The sequence below is a fragment of the Ceratotherium simum genome, chromosome 6 (genome assembly GCF_057802395.1).
Source record: "Ceratotherium simum simum isolate JZ-2026a chromosome 6, ASM5780239v1, whole genome shotgun sequence".
Taxonomy (NCBI): Eukaryota; Metazoa; Chordata; class Mammalia; order Perissodactyla; family Rhinocerotidae; genus Ceratotherium; species Ceratotherium simum.
In genome coordinates, this window is record NC_141905.1 from 29652836 (window position 1) to 29670758 (window position 17923).

Here is a 17923-nt window from a genome sequence, read left to right on the forward strand (position 1 = left end):
GGTTCTCCATCTGTTTCTTAGGTGGCTGTGGGGTTTTCTTCTGAGGCTTGTGCCAGCTGTTTGCTATTTACAATAGAAGTCGGTTCCACCCTACTGGGATACTGCTGGAGTTGGCACCCTGCGCCATCATCCATCTACGTGTGCCTGATGTAATCTCTTGTTTCCTAGCTGACTCTTTGGGTTAGAGGTGAGGTTCCAAAGCCAAGGGTACCATAGACCTCTTGTAAAAAACATAGGCACTCTTCAGGCAGTTTATAAAATATTTTTTAAAAATTATATGCACACAACATAACGTTGAGTTAAATAATTCAGCCAGCCACCCTGCTTTGTTATTCTTTTCTAATTTTTGTACAACTCATGTATAATTTCATATTCTTAATTCTTTTTTCTATTTGATATACATCATCTTTATAAGTGTATATAACAGCTACGTAATATTTTAGTAAGAATATCATTAGTTTGTCCCTCTATTTTTAGCCATTCAGGGTACATCTACTTTTTTTTAGTATTATGAATTATACTTAATAAATATATTTATGCATATCGTATTTTACCAGTTGAATTGCTTTATTTCCTTAGAATGTATTTGTAGAAGTGGATTACTTTTTGAAGAGGGCTTTTTTTTCAGTTCTTGAAATACATTAACATTTTGAGAAGTACTTACCAGTCACACTGCTATCAGCCTTATAAGAATGCATTTTTTACTACAAACCTGTTATTATTCAGTGACAAGCCTGTTTTTTTTTTTTCCCTTGGCTAATTTAGCTTTCAAAATATGGCACCTTCTTGCTTTAACCTGCATTTTTTTGGTCTCAGGTGACGTTGAACCTTTATTCTGTTTTTTCCTAATCCCGTGTCTGTGCATGTGACTACTGCCCGGGACCTTTCTTCTGACCACAGTAGATGAGACGCCACGCACCTGGTTTTGAGTGGACACATGTTCACTTGATGATAGCTAAGTGGATTATGTAATCTTGTTTTTTGTTAGCAAACTGGTTTATGTGAGAAAACTCACACAATCGATTTATAAAAGGGCTCTTGTACTAGAACAACGTTAAGAACCATTGTTTGATGTAATAAGGATGTGAATCTTGGTGTTTTCGCCATGGATTTTTTTTTTAACTTGGCCTATTTTTCATTGGTCAGAAGTTGAAATCTTTTATATTTAAACCTGTCAGTCTTTTCTCCTGTGATTTCTTTCATTAATTCATGAAAACTTGCTAAGATTATAAAGATTAAAAGGACTGATCTCCCTGGTACTGTTTAAAAATAGTGTGAGAGGAAAAAAGTAAACCAGTTAAATGAGTCCCTTCCAGCCCCGTGACTTTTGTGACAGCACAGCTTCTGGACTGGATGTGGTGCTGCTCTCTGGTTTGTGTTTCTTACAGCCGGGTCAGGGGTCAAGCTGGAGTGTCCAGCTAAATGCTAGGGCTAGCCCTTCACCCTGGGTAAACCAGTGACGTGGACCTGGTGTGTGGGAAACGGGCCACCTCCTCACACTGGTTTTCCTTTTAGCTCTAGGCAGCCCTGTCCTGGGCCTAAAAGAATGCACCAGAGGCTCAGCAGTGTGGTGTCAGAATGTGAAGACGGCGGCCGACTGTGGGGCTGTGAAGCACTGTCTGCAGACCGTCTGGAGCAAGCCGTTGGTGGTGAGTGCCCTTAGTACTGTGCTCAGTCCCTTTACAGCATCTCTAACTACTGCCATTTACAAAGCACTTTCTCTTGCCTCATTTTGTTTGCTCCTCACAATGACCCTCCGAGGGAGGCAGAACCTGTTGGTGAGTGTGCCCATTGTACCACAGAGAAAATGGTGGTTCAGAGAGGTTAAGGTTCCATTCCCTCAAGGTCACCCAGTCTCTTGGTGGCAGAGGTAGGATGAGGTCCTGCCATGTCCGCTGCACTGTGTGCTCCATGCTGCCCTCCAGGCCTCTGTGCAGATCCCACCTGTACCCCAGATAAGAGACAGCAGGTTTGCAGCTCCTATTCCCAGGACAGGGCGCCCGGGTACAGCTCTGTCCTTGGTCACTCACTCAAAAACGTAGATGCTAAACTTTTGAAATCCTTTTCCCCTTTTTGATATTTACTGTCTTTGCCTCTTGGGCAGATCACTCATTCAGACCCTAGAGCTTAGTAGCTATTTAAAATTTTATTTTCAGCTATAGCCAAACTAGACAAGATGCCACTGATTTTTCATCTAAACGATGTTCACTATAGCACATTAATGTGGGGCTCTTAACACTTGTGGGGAATACTCGAAGAAGACAAACCGCGAGTGCATTCTTCATGTGACCTGAACCCTCTCAGGAGATGCCTGAGCTTTGCTGATGCACCAGCCGACTGCAGAAGATGCTCTTGGCTCGCGCTGGGGGTACTACATCCTATGGTATAGGCCAGGCTTGACTGAGTAGAGTTCAGGTTCTGAAACATGTCAGTGGCCACTAGTACTCCTTCAGTAAGAGAAAAATAATTAACACTGCTCTTTTAGAAATAGTTTCTGAATTCACTGGAAAACTGCCTTCTGTGGCCACAATTACTTTCAGATTTGGTTTCTGATTTGCTTCTGATCTTGTTTTTAATACTACTTCCTCTTTCCAAGTTTAATGTGTGTCAAGTGAGGACTTTAGTCTCTCTTGATTAGGACAGTTTCTTGGATGCCTGAATCTCTCTTGGATGGCCCCATTCATGATATTAGCCTGACTAGGTCCAAGGGTTCAAATTGGTTTCTCTCGTTGCAGCTAAGTTCACAGGTGTTCCTTAATCTCCCCCAGACCTTTAGTTCCTTCTTCATGGGTTGGAAATCAGTTGACATCAGGAAGGGAGCTCCCCAGGGGTCACATGGTTCCCTGGCTGCCCAGGCTTGTCGGAAGACTGGTGTCACATCTCTAAGCTGTGGAGTGGGGACATGTGGCTTCCACTTGAACACGGCACTGCCTGGGAGGTGGAAGACAGAGAGAGTGCAGGTCACAGTGCCAGTGTGAGTGCACAGAAGCACCATGTCTGGCTGGGGCTTGTTTCCCTGCCCCACCCCCTTACTCTGTGACCTTGATACTGGTCCCAGGTGACCTTGCCCTGCATTACCGATTTTCTCTGATTTTCACCTTTCTGAGCCTCTCTTTCCTCACAGAGTTGTTAGCATTAATATGAAGTTGGGCCTGTTCCGTGTGCACTGAGTAAGGTGCTGAGGCGTACAGGGTACAAGAAGCACAGAGTACTACTTCTGTCCCCTAGAAGCACAGAGTATTCTGGTCAGTCATACCTAGTCCTTCCCCTGTGATGTCCCAGTGCTTCTCGGGAAGGTTGGAGAACCAGGATGTCCAGCGTGTCAGACGTGGCCGTGGTCACGTCCCTGGTTAGATAAAATAGGAAAAAGGCTAAGGCAGTTTTCAGCTGTTTGTGGTTTCCTACAAAAACAGCTCTCTCTCCCTCATGTTCTTTCCTCTTAGAAATCCCTTCCCTGTGACATTTGCAAAGATGTCATCACCGCAGCTGGAGACATGTTGAAAGACAATGCCACTGAGGTGAGCCGCCACGACTATGTATGACTGCGTGTGAGCAGTGGCCATATGGCCACGCGCATCTGTTCCTTAAAGAGCTCTGACTCTGGAGGTCTAAAGAGGAATGGTCTAGGCCCAGGTAGGAAATAATGTAGGCCTTGTGGCCACATACTGTTTCTGTCACATAGTCTTTTTTTTTTTTTGTGAGGCAGATCAGCCCTGAGCTAACATCTGTTGCCAATCCTGCTCTTTTTGCTGAGGAGGACTGGCCCTGGGCTAACATCCGTGCCCGTCTTCCTCCACTTTATGTGGGACGCCACCACAGCATGGCTTGACAAGTGGTGCATCGGTGCGTGCCCGGGATCCGAACCCAGGCCACTGCAGCGGAGGGCGTGCACTTAACCCCTACGCCCCAGGGCTGGCCCCCACATGGTCTTTTTTTCCCCCCATCCTTTAAAAATGTAAAAACCATTCTTAGCCACAGGCTGTTCAAAAACAGCCTGTGGGCCCTAGCTTGCTGAGCCCTGGACTAGGTGTTAAATGCCCAAGGTTGGTTGGGATTTTGCATTGCATACTGTTAGCCTTTAGGTCCATTTTGGCTATCCTTGCTTGGAATTCCCTGTGCCTCTGAGACTGCAGGTCAGAGGATCTTCGTTTTGAATAATGCTTGTGTCTGCTTTTTGCCTCGTTGATTTGATAGAGCCACAGCTACCCACTAGCCCTCTCCCGGTCCTCTTCCCTGAGGGCCGCTGGTTCCAGGCTTCATACTTTCTAGGAGTTGTAGGGGGCCTCTGCTTTCAGCTCTCCTGGTCTGACCCTTGCCTGTGTCCTCTCTAGCAAGAGATCCTCGTGTACTTGGAGAGGACCTGTGACTGGCTTCCTAAGCCGAACATGTCTGCCTCGTGCAAGGAGATAGTCGACTCCTACCTCCCAGTCATCTTGGACATGATTAAAGGACAAATGGTATGTGATGGGGAACAGGCTCTCCTTCAAGGCACCTCTGGGGCCCCGGGGAGGTGGCAGGCCAGGTTAGAGTGATTAAAATGGTAAGTCCGATCATAGATTTGGATTTTCTCAACACTCTTTACTACACTTCTGACATTCAAAATGCCTTTGGCGTGGCAGAACACTCTGCCTGTAACTTTCAAGGGTTGGGGAGGGTACATGAAATGGGATCTTGTAGAATTACTGAGGGATGGGCCGGCCCCGTGGCTTAGCGGTTAAGTGCGTGCGCTCCGCTGCCGGCGGCCCGGGTTCGGATCCCGGGTGCGCACCAAGGCACCACTCCTCCAGCCATGCTGAGGCCGCGTCCCACATACAGCAACTAGAAGGATGTGCAGCTATGACAGACAACTATGTACTGGGGCTTTGGGGGAAAAATAAATAAATAAAAATCTAAAAAAAAAAAAAGAATTACTGAGGGAATGTAAACTGGTATAACATTTATAGGTGCTGATTTGATAACTCATATCAGATCTTGAACTGTCCCTTTGAGCAAGCAATTCATTTCATTTCTGTGATTTTATCCTAAGGAATAATTCAGGGAACGTACTTGTGGGTTCAGCTACAAGGATGCTCACCTTTCATTCAGAAAGTATCTGTTGTGCGTAAACCACGTGCCAGAGGTTGGGTTTTCAGCAATGAACAAGGAGCCAGGGTTTTACAATTTGGAAAGACTTAAGAAAGAAGAGGGGCTTAAAAAACTTAGAGGGCTGGCGGGGCAGGAGTGTCCCAGAATGGAACCAAGGTTTTGGCGAGGAAGACAGGGCACATGGTGCAAGGCCTTTAGGCTGTTTAAGGATCGCAAATGCGGCGGGAAGTGTTTGGAAGGTCCAAGGAGAGGAGCAACCTGATCATAGGTACCTTTTACAAAGGGTTGGGTCTAGGTCCCACTAGTGGGGAGTGGTGAGAGAGACCGCTGGCAGGGCGGTCAGCTGTGAGACGTGATGGGGACGGTGGAGGTGGACAGGTGCAGATTTTATTTCAGAGGATTAATGGACTGGACTTGCTGATGAGGAGATGTACAGGAGAGGGAGTTAGGAATGTCTTCTCGGTTCCTGGCTTGAACTGCTGGGAGGATGGTGACGGAGCCACCATGGTGGTGGAGCTGGACGCAGAACAGGTTGGGTGCTTTAGTTGAGATGCGTGTGAGCGGGCATGCGTATGTGAGTCATGCTGAGAGAGAAGGACAGGGGCTGATTCAAAGGCACCAGGTGGCCTTGTTTGTTTGCCTCTGGGGAGGGGATTTCCATCTGGCCTTCTTTCCCCACCAGAGCCATCCCGGAGAGGTGTGCTCTGCTCTCAATCTCTGCGAGTCTCTTCAGAAGCATCTGGCAGAGCTGAATCACCAGAAGCAGCTTGAGTCCAATAAGATCCCAGAACTGGACATGGCTGAGGTGGTGGCTCCCTTCATGGCCAACATCCCCCTCCTCCTCTACCCTCAGGACGGCCCCCGCAGTGAGCCCCAGCCAAAGGTAAGGCAGTGGGCCAGGCCACTGAGGGCCCCATTTTTGGTTGGATTAGAGATGAAACGTGAAAGAGGCATGTGTGTGCTGTTCTTAAACTGGGGGCATATCCCTTCACTTGCCTCTGCAGCTGCACAAGCCAGCCTTGAAGTGGTTGTGCCACGGAGGTTCTGAAGAACCTGGGATATATAAAGTATGCAAAGATTTTTCTCCCTTCCTATGAGGTTTTGCTAAAATCAATGTCCAGTTGATTTTAAACTTGTTGATAATTTTAGAGCCTATAAAAACACATTAGGAACTGTTCAGTAAGTCACCCCCTAGTGCTGCAGTCATGAGCATGTAAGGAAATTTTCCTAGGAATTTTTGAATCCTCTTAGTTATTATAGGAGTATGCAGTGTTTACAGCCTAACCGCCTCGTCTCTGTAGGCTGGCGGAGATGTTTGCCAGGACTGCATTCAGATGGTGACTGACATCCAGAATGCTGTAAGGACCAACTCCACCTTTGTCAAGGCCTTGGTGGACCATGCCAAGGAGCAGTGCGACCGCCTGGGGCCTGGCATAGCCGACATGGTGAGCCTTATCTTATCTCCTCATGCATTGGAGGATGTTCTGGGCCAGGGAGCTGGGCTCTGGAGACAGGAATGGGGGAACCAAGAAAACTTCACTTGCTGGGGTACCATTTTAAGTTCCAGCATAAGGGCTTTGCAGAAGAGATTGTGCAAACAACTCCCTTTTCCTTTTATCCAGAAAGCAGCCAGAATAAAAGGAGGTTACTTAAATATTGTTGGTTAATTGAATTTGGATATGTAACAAAACTCTTGGGACAAAATAGAGGAAGGAGATCACTTTTGTGAACATTTTTTTCTCTTGGTGACCATATGTATAAGAAATAACACTGGAACCACTTATAACCCTGTTTTTAAAAGCCTGGCTGTTGTACATTCATAATTCTAAGTGTGCTCTCCCCACAGCCAGCAGGAAGCCATGCAGGCTGGCTTGCAGGAAGGTCACCCTGGATGCCTTCCTTACCTTGGTGAATGTTAGTCCTGTGGGCTCAGCCACTCATTTTGTTAGCCCCTTAGAGGCTTTTGTTTCCTGGACCCTGTTCTCTTCACATTAACCACACTCTAAGATTGGTGTGTAAAACCAAAGTGTCAGTTTAGAACCTGACAACTGAAAAACCTTTGCGAGGCTGGATGTGGGGAAGCCGGTTGTAATAACTGCGTGGGTCTAGGATCAAGAGCAGCCTTTCTGAGTGGGAATGGCTGGCTCTGGGAGCTAAGGGTTCCTCTCTGTTGACTTATTCTCTCCAAAGCCTGGGACTCTTTTAGCCTCATTGAAGCATCTTTGCATATTTGCTGTGTTAATTGGCTTCCCCAAGTTAACCCTCTCTGAGGGGTATTACCCTTGACTTTCTCACCTGGAGAGGTGCCCCTTTATGACCAGAGCTGTTCTGTGAGGGTCTATATAGGAGATACCTCGATTTGTATGAAAATAGGCAGTTAAAAAGCATCATAACTTGATTCTACTGGATTTAAACTTTATAATCCTTTCCAAGAATGTGTGAATGGATTTGAAAAGTAATCTCAGGTTCCTAGCAGCATATCTTGTAGCCAAGCTCATTCTAAATTGCTACTGAGTAGTTGCTGTGTGACCTTGGGGCAAGTTTGGGCCATAAAAGGAGACTGGAGGACCTCATCTCTAAGGGCCTTTGGAAAACATTTTCAAAACACCTTTTGTGCACGTTTTCCTATAAGGTATAGAATAATGAAATTGCCATTTTTATCTTATTAAAATTGCCTGGAGCAGATGTGATTAATGAGATTCTGCCCTTGGAAACTTGCTTGATAGTTGCCTGTTGACCCTGTTGGAAGTGCTGGGTTTCTGGTGTGTTATTGCAGCAGCGAGATCACTAACACTCTGTTTCTCTCCCCAGTGCAAGAACTACATCAACCAGTATTCTGAAATTGCTGTCCAAATGATGATGCACATGGTAGGTCACAGGGGAAGCTCCTTGTTAGCATTTTTCTTTGTCTCAAACTTTGTGATTTCTAGGAATTTTGAAAATTATATGGTTTAGTTTCTCTTTTTTACCTTCGAGTACTGAATAGGGCCAAGATGAGTCCTCTTTGACCGGCAGAGTCTTCACCTTTAACTCAGTCCCTCCCCCTTGCCTTCCCCAGCTGGAGGAAAGGCTGAAGCAGCCTGACCCCAGGACTGCCGTGGTGGCTTCCTGGAGGTTTGTTTGCCTGTGCAGATGTGAGCTGGCTTTCAGATTTCTAGTATCTATCTGGGTTTCACCCTGGGACCGTGGGAATAGTCTGCTCTGTAGCTAGGCCAGGCCTAAGAATTGCTGTTGCAGTCTGAGTTCTGAGGGCGGGGGGGATCCCGCCTCCCAGGGTTGGTCCTGCGCCCTGCAGCAGTGTTAGCTGGAGCTGCTGCTTGAGCCATAACTCCTGCACTTGCTTCTGATGTATCTAGTGGTAGGGGCGTTCCTTCATCATTGGAGGTAGAAGATAATGATCTGCGAAGTGAGCTAGCTGACTCCGTGCAGAAAACTGCCTTACAGAGCAGGGTGGGCTGGAGCCATTCTTATGTCGGGAACATGCACTGGCCTCCTGCAATCTAATCTGCAGCGGTTGAGGGGTGGGTTGCACGTTTTTCTGTCACTGCTGACTTTCTCACTACATTGAGATTAGCCTGCAGTCCTTGAGTTGGTCCTCTAACCAGGAGTTGGCAAACTATGGCCCACTATCTGTTTTGTAAAGTTTTATTGAAACACAGCGATGTCCATTTTGTGCTACAGTAGCAGAGTTGAGACCTTACAGTCTGCAAAGCCTAAAAGATTAACTCTTTGGCTCTGCTCTGACCACTCAAGGAGTCTATCTAGGCACAGTAGAGTTTATTTGGGATTATTACTCATATCCTACCTTGTCTAAAAACAATTTAAAGGCAGCTTACAAAGACATGCAGCTAGACTGGGGAAAAATAAGCCTTTGACGTGACTTTATCTAGTTAAGTGCTTCCTCATAGCTAACTAAAAACATTTTTTTCATTATAAAAGTTATACTACGTAGACATTTTTTGAAAACATGGAAAATACCTCCCAAGTCAAAAATCTTTTGGGGTTTTAAAAAATATCAGTGGGGTCAGATTTTACATAGTGCTTCAAAATTTGTAGTTTGCATTTTTGTCTAAAAATACATGTCATTAAATATTCTTGTACAAATCATTTTTAAGTGGCTGCATACTATTTCACTATGCGGATAGAACGTAATTTACGTAACCAGTCCCCTATGGCTGGATGTTCAGGTTTTCATGTTTGCCCGTGGGATAAAAAGCATGATGAACATCTTTACAGCCAAATTAGATACATATGCACGTCCCTATTTTTTCCTTTAGTATAGATAAAACTGGAATTGCTGAATGAAAGAGCAAGGCTTTTGATACATTGTCAGATCAGCCTACCAGGGTGGCGTCTGGCCACCTGGGGGTGGATGGCCCACACCTGGGCAGTGGGGAGTGTGGTTCGGGATCCCTGACCCCCTCTGGGTGTATTTTATGTTATAACACACACTCCTAATTTGGGCAGCCCTCTGTCTTGTTCCTTTTTGCTTCTCATCACCAACTTCGGTGGGGGGGGCCTTGTTGACACGGTGGGGTTAGACTTCTGACGATGGAGAGCCCTTCATAATGTGGTGTTTTCTGGGGACCTGCTGCCCAGTGTTTTGAGCGTGGTTTGGTGTGTCAGGGATGTGGGGGCAGTGCACACAGGAGCTGGACAGTGTGGTCTGGCCCTTGGGCAGAGTAGCTTTCAGGGCCCCCTTGTACACGCAGTGGTAGGAACAAGCTGGGTTGCTGACATGTGACTACAAGGGCATGTCCCTTAAACTTCTGACATCCTTATACCTGGTTAACTGCTTGATTATTGTTGTTTTAATTTTTTCTTAACTGTTGTGTCCTTTCCTTTCTCTTATTTTCATCTCCGATTTCCTGTTTTTTTGTTCAACAGCAGGATCAGGTATGTGACGGGCATTTGCTTATAGTAGTGGTCTGCTGCTTCTCGTAGTTACTTGGCTGCCCTTTTTTGTATGGCATGACCAGCTCTGACAGATACAAGGAATGATGGCGAAAGGCGGGGTCCCTGTCTGTTAATGAATAGGCTGGCGGGAGAGCCTCTGCACCTCTCCCCTGTGATTCAGCACTTGAGGTGTAGAGGGGGTCCTATTTCCTCTTCAGAGGGCCAGAAAATGAAGCCAGCAGAGCCTTGTGCTCTGGTCAGAATCAGTGCCCAGCTGACCACGTGCATGCCACCAGCGTGCTGATGGGGAACCATGGGTGGCCCTGGAGATGCCTCGGTTTCCTTCATTGTAGACCTGACTTCCGGTGGGACACCTTGTTTCTGTCATGACTCGAGAGAACACGTGCATGTCTTTAGTCCTGTGTTTCATAACCCCAGAAATGCTTCTGCTGCATGAGCAAGTCATTTGCAAATAGCAAGCAGACTCTTCCCCTGTCTGTTGGATCCAGAGAGTTGGAAACAATCTCTTGATTGTGGCTTCTGCCCCTCTGGGTGATGGGGTCCTGGGGGTTGCAGATCAGATGGCTCGAGAGCCAGGCTGTTTGGTGGCATAATATGGGGACTAAGCCCCACACCATACTTACTGAGCCAGTGCCCTTTTGGGGCCACCCTGAGCATTGCCCCCTCTGAGCACTGGCATCTATCTCTAAGATGAAAGATTTTCAAAGGTATTTTGAAGTCTAATGGGAGAGGACGTTAGCTGAAATATCTGCATTTTCACCTAGGTCATCTCAAGGAGTTAGTAGAACAAAGCTGATCTGAGACAGAATAGTCACGCACCTTCTGAATTGGTTTTTTTCCTAAACAGCTTGCTGTATCTTTGGCCCCATTCTGATTTTTTCCCCCCTATTCTTAAAGCGTGCCAAAGACAGGATACCTAGGATACGCTTTTCAGACTCCCCCAACCTTATTTAATTCTAGAGCCTTCTCAAGATTAAACAAGATGGACCATAGCCATGGTCTAGCCCTCTTCCCTTAACAGGTATCATTTTTAGCAATCCTGTTCCTGCTGCTTTATGGCTTGGTAGTGGGTGGGAAGTGTTATTAGGCCAGAGCCAGTTGCTGGTTGCATTTGGTTTACAAAGTGTACAAAGTATGTGTACTTTTCTTGCTCTTGGCCATCATCTTAGTGAAGTGGTCAAGGTGTTGTCCAGACTGTCTAGTTCTCTGTGGTTTGGTGTCTGGATAGGAAAGGGGATCCACCTGCAGACCTTGAGACGTGAAATGATTCATCAGTTGGGGGGGTTAGGTTTTTGTGTGTCCTATGTTTGTGCAATTGTGAACACAGAATGTGGTTTTTAAAAAAGCCAACATTTCCCCTTAATGCATCCTTTTAAGTGGTCCTGCCACTGAAAGATCCGGTGTGGTTTTATTTCTAACACGTTTGGCTTTCTGGTAGTTTATAGGCATAGTAGTTCCTCTTCCAGAAAGAACATATAGCTTACTTCCTACTGAGAGTGAACTAGCTCAACTGGAAAACAGGTTCTCGAGCAGACCAGGTGTCCTTGGAAGTGATCTGATTGCCTGTTAAAGGTGCTGGGAGTTTTGCTTCCCTGGGGTGGTCCCTCGTTGGAGCAGAGACAGCGGTTCTGTCTGATCTCCCTTCAGAGCTTTGCGTGGCCTCTTCCCCAATGTGAAATGGGTACACCTGTATTTGCATGAGCCCCTTTAGATTTAATATGGACTCTTTGCCTGTCTGGGGGGCAGTCAGCCTGGACACTGGGACCAGGGTGCTCCTCCCGCACCCCAACCTTTGTGTATAGAGAACGGTCCCGAGGGGTGGTGGGTGCAGGCCTGCGTCTGACTGCTTTTTCTGTGCTCTCTTCAGCAACCCAAGGAGATTTGTGGTCTGGTTGGGTTCTGTGACGAAGTGAAGGAGATGCCCATGCAGACTCTGATCCCTGGCAACGTGGTCTCAGAGAATGTCATCCCTGCCCTGGAACTGGTGGAGCCCATTAAGGTACCTAGTGTTATTGTTTTGTACTGAGCAGGGCTGTGTGATGCCCCACCACTCCATGTTGTGTCACATCCTACGAGGCACATGCTTTTTTGATTCCCTGCCTGGTTCCTAAAGGTATTTGAGACCATTAGTTTACGGTGTCCTCTCTGCTAATGCAGCACCCCCAGCTTCCCCCACCCCCAAACACACTGATTCCCTTGGTTATAAACCCTAGTGCTCATGGGATCAAGTCCGCAATTTTAGCATGCCTCCTTCCCCACACGGTAGCCATAGAACAAACTTGATATTCCCAGCACACCCCCAGGGCTCGTGCAGAAGCTTCTCGGGGCGTGCTGCCTGTGTGTGCACAGGTGTCTTGTTTCTCTAGCACCCTGCACTTAGTAGAAATCCTCCTTCATTCCATAATCAGTTGGTATTCAGCACGTCTTATGGGTCAGGCAGTGTTTTAGAGATTGAGGCCTACAACAGTTCACCTACAGTGGTGAACAACATTGTCCTGGTGTTCCGGGTGGAGACCATCCCCTTCCTCTACCAGCGCCCGGGCTGTGTGACATCTTATCCCCTGGCACACACATACACTTGTTGCTCCAGAACTTCCCTTGTCACCTGACCTTCAGCTGTCTCCTCTCCTCTTCCTGTCTTCTCTTGGCACATGCAGGTTGTGGACCACAGGAAGGCTTAAGGTGTCTGCTGGACTTGGGGAAACATTGCTGCCCCCCTTTCCCCCTAGTCGAGCTGCTCACAGGCCCTGGCCCCCCTTGCTGATTGAATTAATGGCCAGAGGAAATGAAGGAGAGTTATAGCTTGTACTCTAGCTACATATGGCTACTTAAATTTACATAAAATTAAACAAAAATTGAGAAATTCAGTTCCTTGGTTGCATTAGCCACATTTCACGTGCTCAGTAGACACACGTGGCTAGTGGCTGCTATATTGGACAACAGAGATAGAGAATGTGTCCATTGTCACAGAAGGTTCTATTCAACAGTATTGCTTTATTAAAGGTAGGGCCTAGAATAGCAGTCTCAGGTGCTGAGACTTGAAACTCAAGAGCAGACCTGAAATGTGTCTAAAACTGTGTTCCAAATGTAGATAGGGAATCCTCACTCTGTTCCTGCTCCCCCTCCCCCTCCCCAATATGAAGGCTGGAAGATGAAGTGATGGTAACCAAACACGTCGTCATATTGACAGCTCTTTGGGGTGGGGGGTGCTGTCACTGCTTCTGTCTCCTGAAGTATGCGTTTCTGGGTTTTGACGGGGGGTGGCCGGAGGCGCTGGTAGAGGATTGGGGAAGGGGATGGTCTCCACCGCGTAAGAAGAGCAGGGACGGGAACTTGGGCACGAGGAGGAAACCACACGTCATTTTGAGTTCAGTAGGAAGTGGCCCTTTGTGTGCAGCTCACCTCTCCCTAGCCTCTGTGTCCCCTCTGCTGTAGAGGAGTGGGACCAGGGGGTGAGGCAAGGTTCTCAGCGTTGTGTTCTTCTCCCCTGTCAACAGAAGGACGTGGTCCAGGCGAAGGCTGATGTTTACTGCGAGGTGTGTGAGTTAGTGGTGAAGGAGGTGGTCAAGCTGATCGACAACAACAGGACCGAGGTATGTGGATTTCCAGAAGGCTGCCGTCCTGACAGAGAGGAGCTCTCCTCTCTGTTGAGCCGGAATAGCCTAGTGGGAGAACCCACAGAGGAGGTGGGACTCTGTACAGCCACTTCCCACCAGTGGGTCCCTCTGGGCTGGGGCTGGAGGCGGCCACTTTCCCCTGCTCCGTACCTCCAGTCTTTTAGTGGAGAAAACAGCGCCTTGCTGTTGGCTGGTTTCCTGGGCGTATTAGTATTTTTAGAATCTCTCCTGCCTTCCCATCTTCTCACATGATTCTCTTGTCTTGTGTTTCAGGAAGAAATACTTCATGCTTTGCGTAAAGTGTGCTCAAAATTGCCCGCGTCTTTATCAGAGGAGTGCCAGGAGGTGGTGGACACTTACGGCAGCTCCATCCTGTCAATCCTCCTGCAGGAGGCGAGCCCTGAACTGGTGTGCAGCATGCTCCATCTCTGCTCCTCCCAGGAGCTGCCTGCACTGACTGGTGAGCCCGGTGGGGGTGAGGTTGGCTGGCCCCTCTCGGGTTTGGGGGGGCCCCCTGCCAGCACTGAGCCTGTGCTCACTCACGTAGCACACGTGACTCAGCTGAAGGACGGTGGCTTCTGTGAGGTGTGCAAGAGGCTGGTTAGCTATTTGGACCGCACCCTGGAGAAAAACAGCACAAAGGAGGAGATCCTGGCTGCTCTTGAGAAAGGCTGCAGCTTCCTGCCTGACCCTTACCAGAAGGAGGTATGCCCTGCGCTGCTTTTGGCCAGAATGTCAGAACCTGCTCAGGGAATGCTAAGCTGGGTAGCTAATTGATTGTACCCCCGACTGGCGTTTTGAGGGAAAACCGGCCATTTCTGCCTCCAGGCATGGAATCCAGGGTGGGTGGTGGGGCACCTGGGAAAGGAGGCCCTCAGCCCACCAGGCTAGCGGTATCAGGGATTCTTATAGAAGAGCATGTCCAGCACCCCTCCTTATGCCCCAACTCTGCTCGGGCACACCTAGACCTGGACCCATACCCCTGTTTACTCCACAGTGTGATCAGTTCGTGACTCAGTATGAGCCCGTGCTGCTAGAAATCCTGGTGGAGGTGATGGAGCCTTCCTTCGTGTGCTTGGTAAGTTCCGCTGGGCAGTGGGGGCTCTTGGGCACTGTAACCTGGGAGGTGCTGCGTGGACCCTGGAGGGATCCTCTGAGGTTTTTGACCCGTGGGGCAGAGTCTCTGGTGGTGGGTGTGGGAGAGCCAAGAAGATAGAGAACCTGGTTTTTAGGCTCTACCACTTTACTTAGCAACTCTGATTTTTTTGAAAGTACACGTAAGAGCTCTGATTTTAGCTACTTCTAGCAGCTGCTAATCTCAGTTTTGAAAAGGATTAGTTTGATGGATCTAATTATTCCTTCTTCGTTTGCCGTTTTTTCACCATATAGAAAATTGGAGCCTGCCCCGCAGCCCATAAGCCTCTTTTGGGAACTGAGAAGTGTGTCTGGGGCCCAAGCTACTGGTGCCAGAACATGGAGTCAGCAACCCAGTGCAACGTGAGTAGCTGAGCATCTGCTTCTCAGGCCTGCCTTGCCAGCTGGGCAGCTCACCTGAGAATCCTGCTTTACTAGGAGCCTCAGGGATTGGCTCTCCACCGTTGTCTGTGCATGTCAGGGAAAAAACTGAGGTCCCGAGAGACAATTAGGCTTACTCGTGGCTGTCCAGCACAGACAGGGCTAACTGCATTCTTGTCTTTGAGGAGTGAAGGGGGAGGTTGGATATTCTTTAGCATTTTTTGCTTCTGCTTTCTTGGTTTTGCCTTCAGTTCCCTTGTGACAGGGTCAGATTTGAACAAGGTCACCCCAGGGATTGCACAAGGCCTGTTGGATTCATTGCCCTGATTCTTGCAGAGTCCTCATGCCCCCCAGGTCACTTGAGCCCTGGCTGGAGCCTGGCCTGAATCTTCACCCAAGGCCAAGCAGAGCTCTTCTTGAATCGCCCTGTGAGTTGGCACCTGCTCAGCAGCCCCAGGGCACTGTGGCACTCGCATAGCTGGGCAGCTACCAGTTGGGTGACCCACACTGCTTTCCTGGGTGGGGATGTTTAGACCAGCTTCTGTTACTTAACATTCCTTTGCGTAACTTTTTCTTCCTCATGGGGGTTCCTTGTGACCAGTGGGGCCTCACTGTGCCGTGTCGGGGAGGTTGCATCATCTTGGATCACTGCAGGGAGGGCTGGCGAGGGCCACCCCGCCATGTCCAGCTTCCTCCTCCAGCCAGGCCCCATCCCATCTGCACCATCACCCCCACCCCACAGCGTGGTCAGTGGTGGAATAGGTTTCTGCTGCTGTCCTGGGTAAATGTGCTCATGGGTCTGTTTCTCAAGCCCAAGCTGGTGTGTACCTCTAGGTGAGGAGTTCTGCCTTGGGGGCCTCTGTGCAGCCTACCAGTGGAATGCTGGGGCCCAGGTGTGTAACTGGGTGAAGAGTCCTGGGCCCACCTGCATGGGTGCTCATCTGCAAAACACTGAAGTGCTTGCCTCTGCTGCTCGGGACTCCTTGTGAGTCCCCAATACTCAGATGGCCACATGCTCCCTGGTTTTGAGGGAGATGCTGTCCTGGGTCTTCAGCTATTGGTGCCATCTGGCTGACCTGGGACAAGATAAGAGGTCCCCGTTTTGGGTGATGTCTTTTTTTTTTTTTGTGAGGAAGATCAGCCCAGAGCTAAGATCCATGCCAATCCTCCTTTTTTCTGAGGAAGACCGGCTCTGAGCTAACATCTATTGCCAATCCTCCTCCTCGTTTTTCCCCCAAAGCCTCAGTAGATAGTTGTACATCATAGTTGTACATCCTTCTAGTTGCTGTATGTGGGACACAGCCTCAGCACGGCCGGACAAGCAGTGCATTGGTGCGCGCCCGGGATCTGAACCTGGGCCGCCGGTAGCGGAGCACGCACACTTAACCGCTAAGCCACGGGGCTGGCCCTTGGGTGATGTCTGATGCACTAATGGGCCAGGAATGGAGTTTGCCATCTGAAGACTAAACTCAGTTTCCTCTCTCCTGTCAGGCTGTTGAGCATTGCAAACGTCACGTGTGGAACTAGAAGAAACATTCCATCTTGGAGAAACCGCAGCATCTTTTCCTGCTTGTGTGTCTGCGGGAATGAACACACAGCTCTGTTGACTCTGTTATAAAATTAGGGTCCCCTTTCCCTCACTCCATTTCTTATCTCCCTTATTGTAGCATTGCTGTCAGCACAGGAGGTGCCGAGCCCACTGCTGGCACAGCTACTCCGGTGTCCCTTTTCTCTCTGTTAGATGGATGACGACATACTGTGCACTGGAGGTCCTTTAGCCTGCTCTTGCATGGTGGTCATCTGGAGGAGGGGGAGGGGGGCTCTGGGTGGTGGTGTGAGCCAGAGCTGCTTGACAGAGGCTGTCCATCCTCTCGGCTGGGGCCTTGTTCTGAGGCCTCCGCCTACCCTAAGGAGGGCCCTCCTCTTCCTGGGCCAACATGTTGGCTGCTATACAAAGAAGTGAAACAAAGGCAGTTGTATATGAAAGGTTAGAGGCACAGAACAATTAGGATTTTGAAACACCGTAGTTCTCACTGTTAATAGAGGTTTTGGAAGCAGCTGCTCAGGAGACCTGCGTGGGGCTTGGGGTGTGCTGCCCCTGGGTCAGCCCTTGATTCAGCTTTCCTGTGTCTTGCCTGGTGATGCTTTGTTTGGGGTTCTGTGGGTTTGGGTGGGAGGGGGAAGTCTGCCTGAATGTAACCTGCTAGCTCTCTGGAGGTCCTGTGGCCCTGGCTTTCGTGTGTGTGTGTGGGTGTGTGGGGGTGTGGGTGTGGGTGGGTGTGTGGACAGTGGTGACTGCCTCATGCCTGCTCTTATGTCTGCCTGGCTGCTGAGGCCCTGCTCTGTGTCTCTGCCCTGCTGCCCGGGCCCATTGCTCTGGGCAGTCAGTCCTCTCACCTCTAACCCCATTTTGTAGATGTTCTTTTTGACCTTCAAATAAATGTGGCCCCTGGCTTCCGGGTAGAGGGCCTGCTGTCTGGGGGCCTGGGCTGCCGCTCTGCCTCCTCTGGTTTGGGTGCATCTTCTGTTCCACTCTGGTTGCCAGGGAACCACAAGACGCAGTTGCTTTGAGACTTAGGATTGTTTTGTTTGTTTTGCACTAAAGTGTCTGTGATTTAACAATAAAGTCTGTCAGCCACATGTGGGCCTGAGTGTTTCTGTGACACCTCAGCCAAGAGTTTGATTTCTGATTAGCTCCAAGGCCATGGACCCGTAGGTGCCCAGCATTCCTATGGCCCCTCTTGGCCAGAGAAAGTGAAGTGGGTAAGGAAGATCCCACCTGGTCCTCC

General features: G+C 48.8%; 1 protein-coding gene across 1 annotated transcript in view; it reads left to right on the plus strand.

Annotated features, from left to right (window-relative positions):
* Window positions 1-17774, plus strand: part of PSAP (prosaposin) — a 33155-nt gene extending 15381 nt beyond the window's left edge. Inside the window, exons 2-14 of the mRNA XM_004427009.3 lie at window positions 1516-1649; window positions 3444-3518; window positions 4332-4457; window positions 5768-5968; window positions 6387-6530; window positions 7897-7953; window positions 11870-12001; window positions 13500-13595; window positions 13893-14079; window positions 14167-14324; window positions 14617-14697; window positions 15009-15116; window positions 16626-17774. Coding sequence (XP_004427066.1) covers window positions 1516-1649; window positions 3444-3518; window positions 4332-4457; window positions 5768-5968; window positions 6387-6530; window positions 7897-7953; window positions 11870-12001; window positions 13500-13595; window positions 13893-14079; window positions 14167-14324; window positions 14617-14697; window positions 15009-15116; window positions 16626-16661 — 1535 coding nt within the window. The 3' untranslated portion in view covers window positions 16662-17774. The remainder of the gene's footprint in view (window positions 1-1515; window positions 1650-3443; window positions 3519-4331; window positions 4458-5767; window positions 5969-6386; window positions 6531-7896; window positions 7954-11869; window positions 12002-13499; window positions 13596-13892; window positions 14080-14166; window positions 14325-14616; window positions 14698-15008; window positions 15117-16625) is intronic.
* The last annotated feature ends 149 nt before the right edge of the window (window positions 17775-17923 follow it).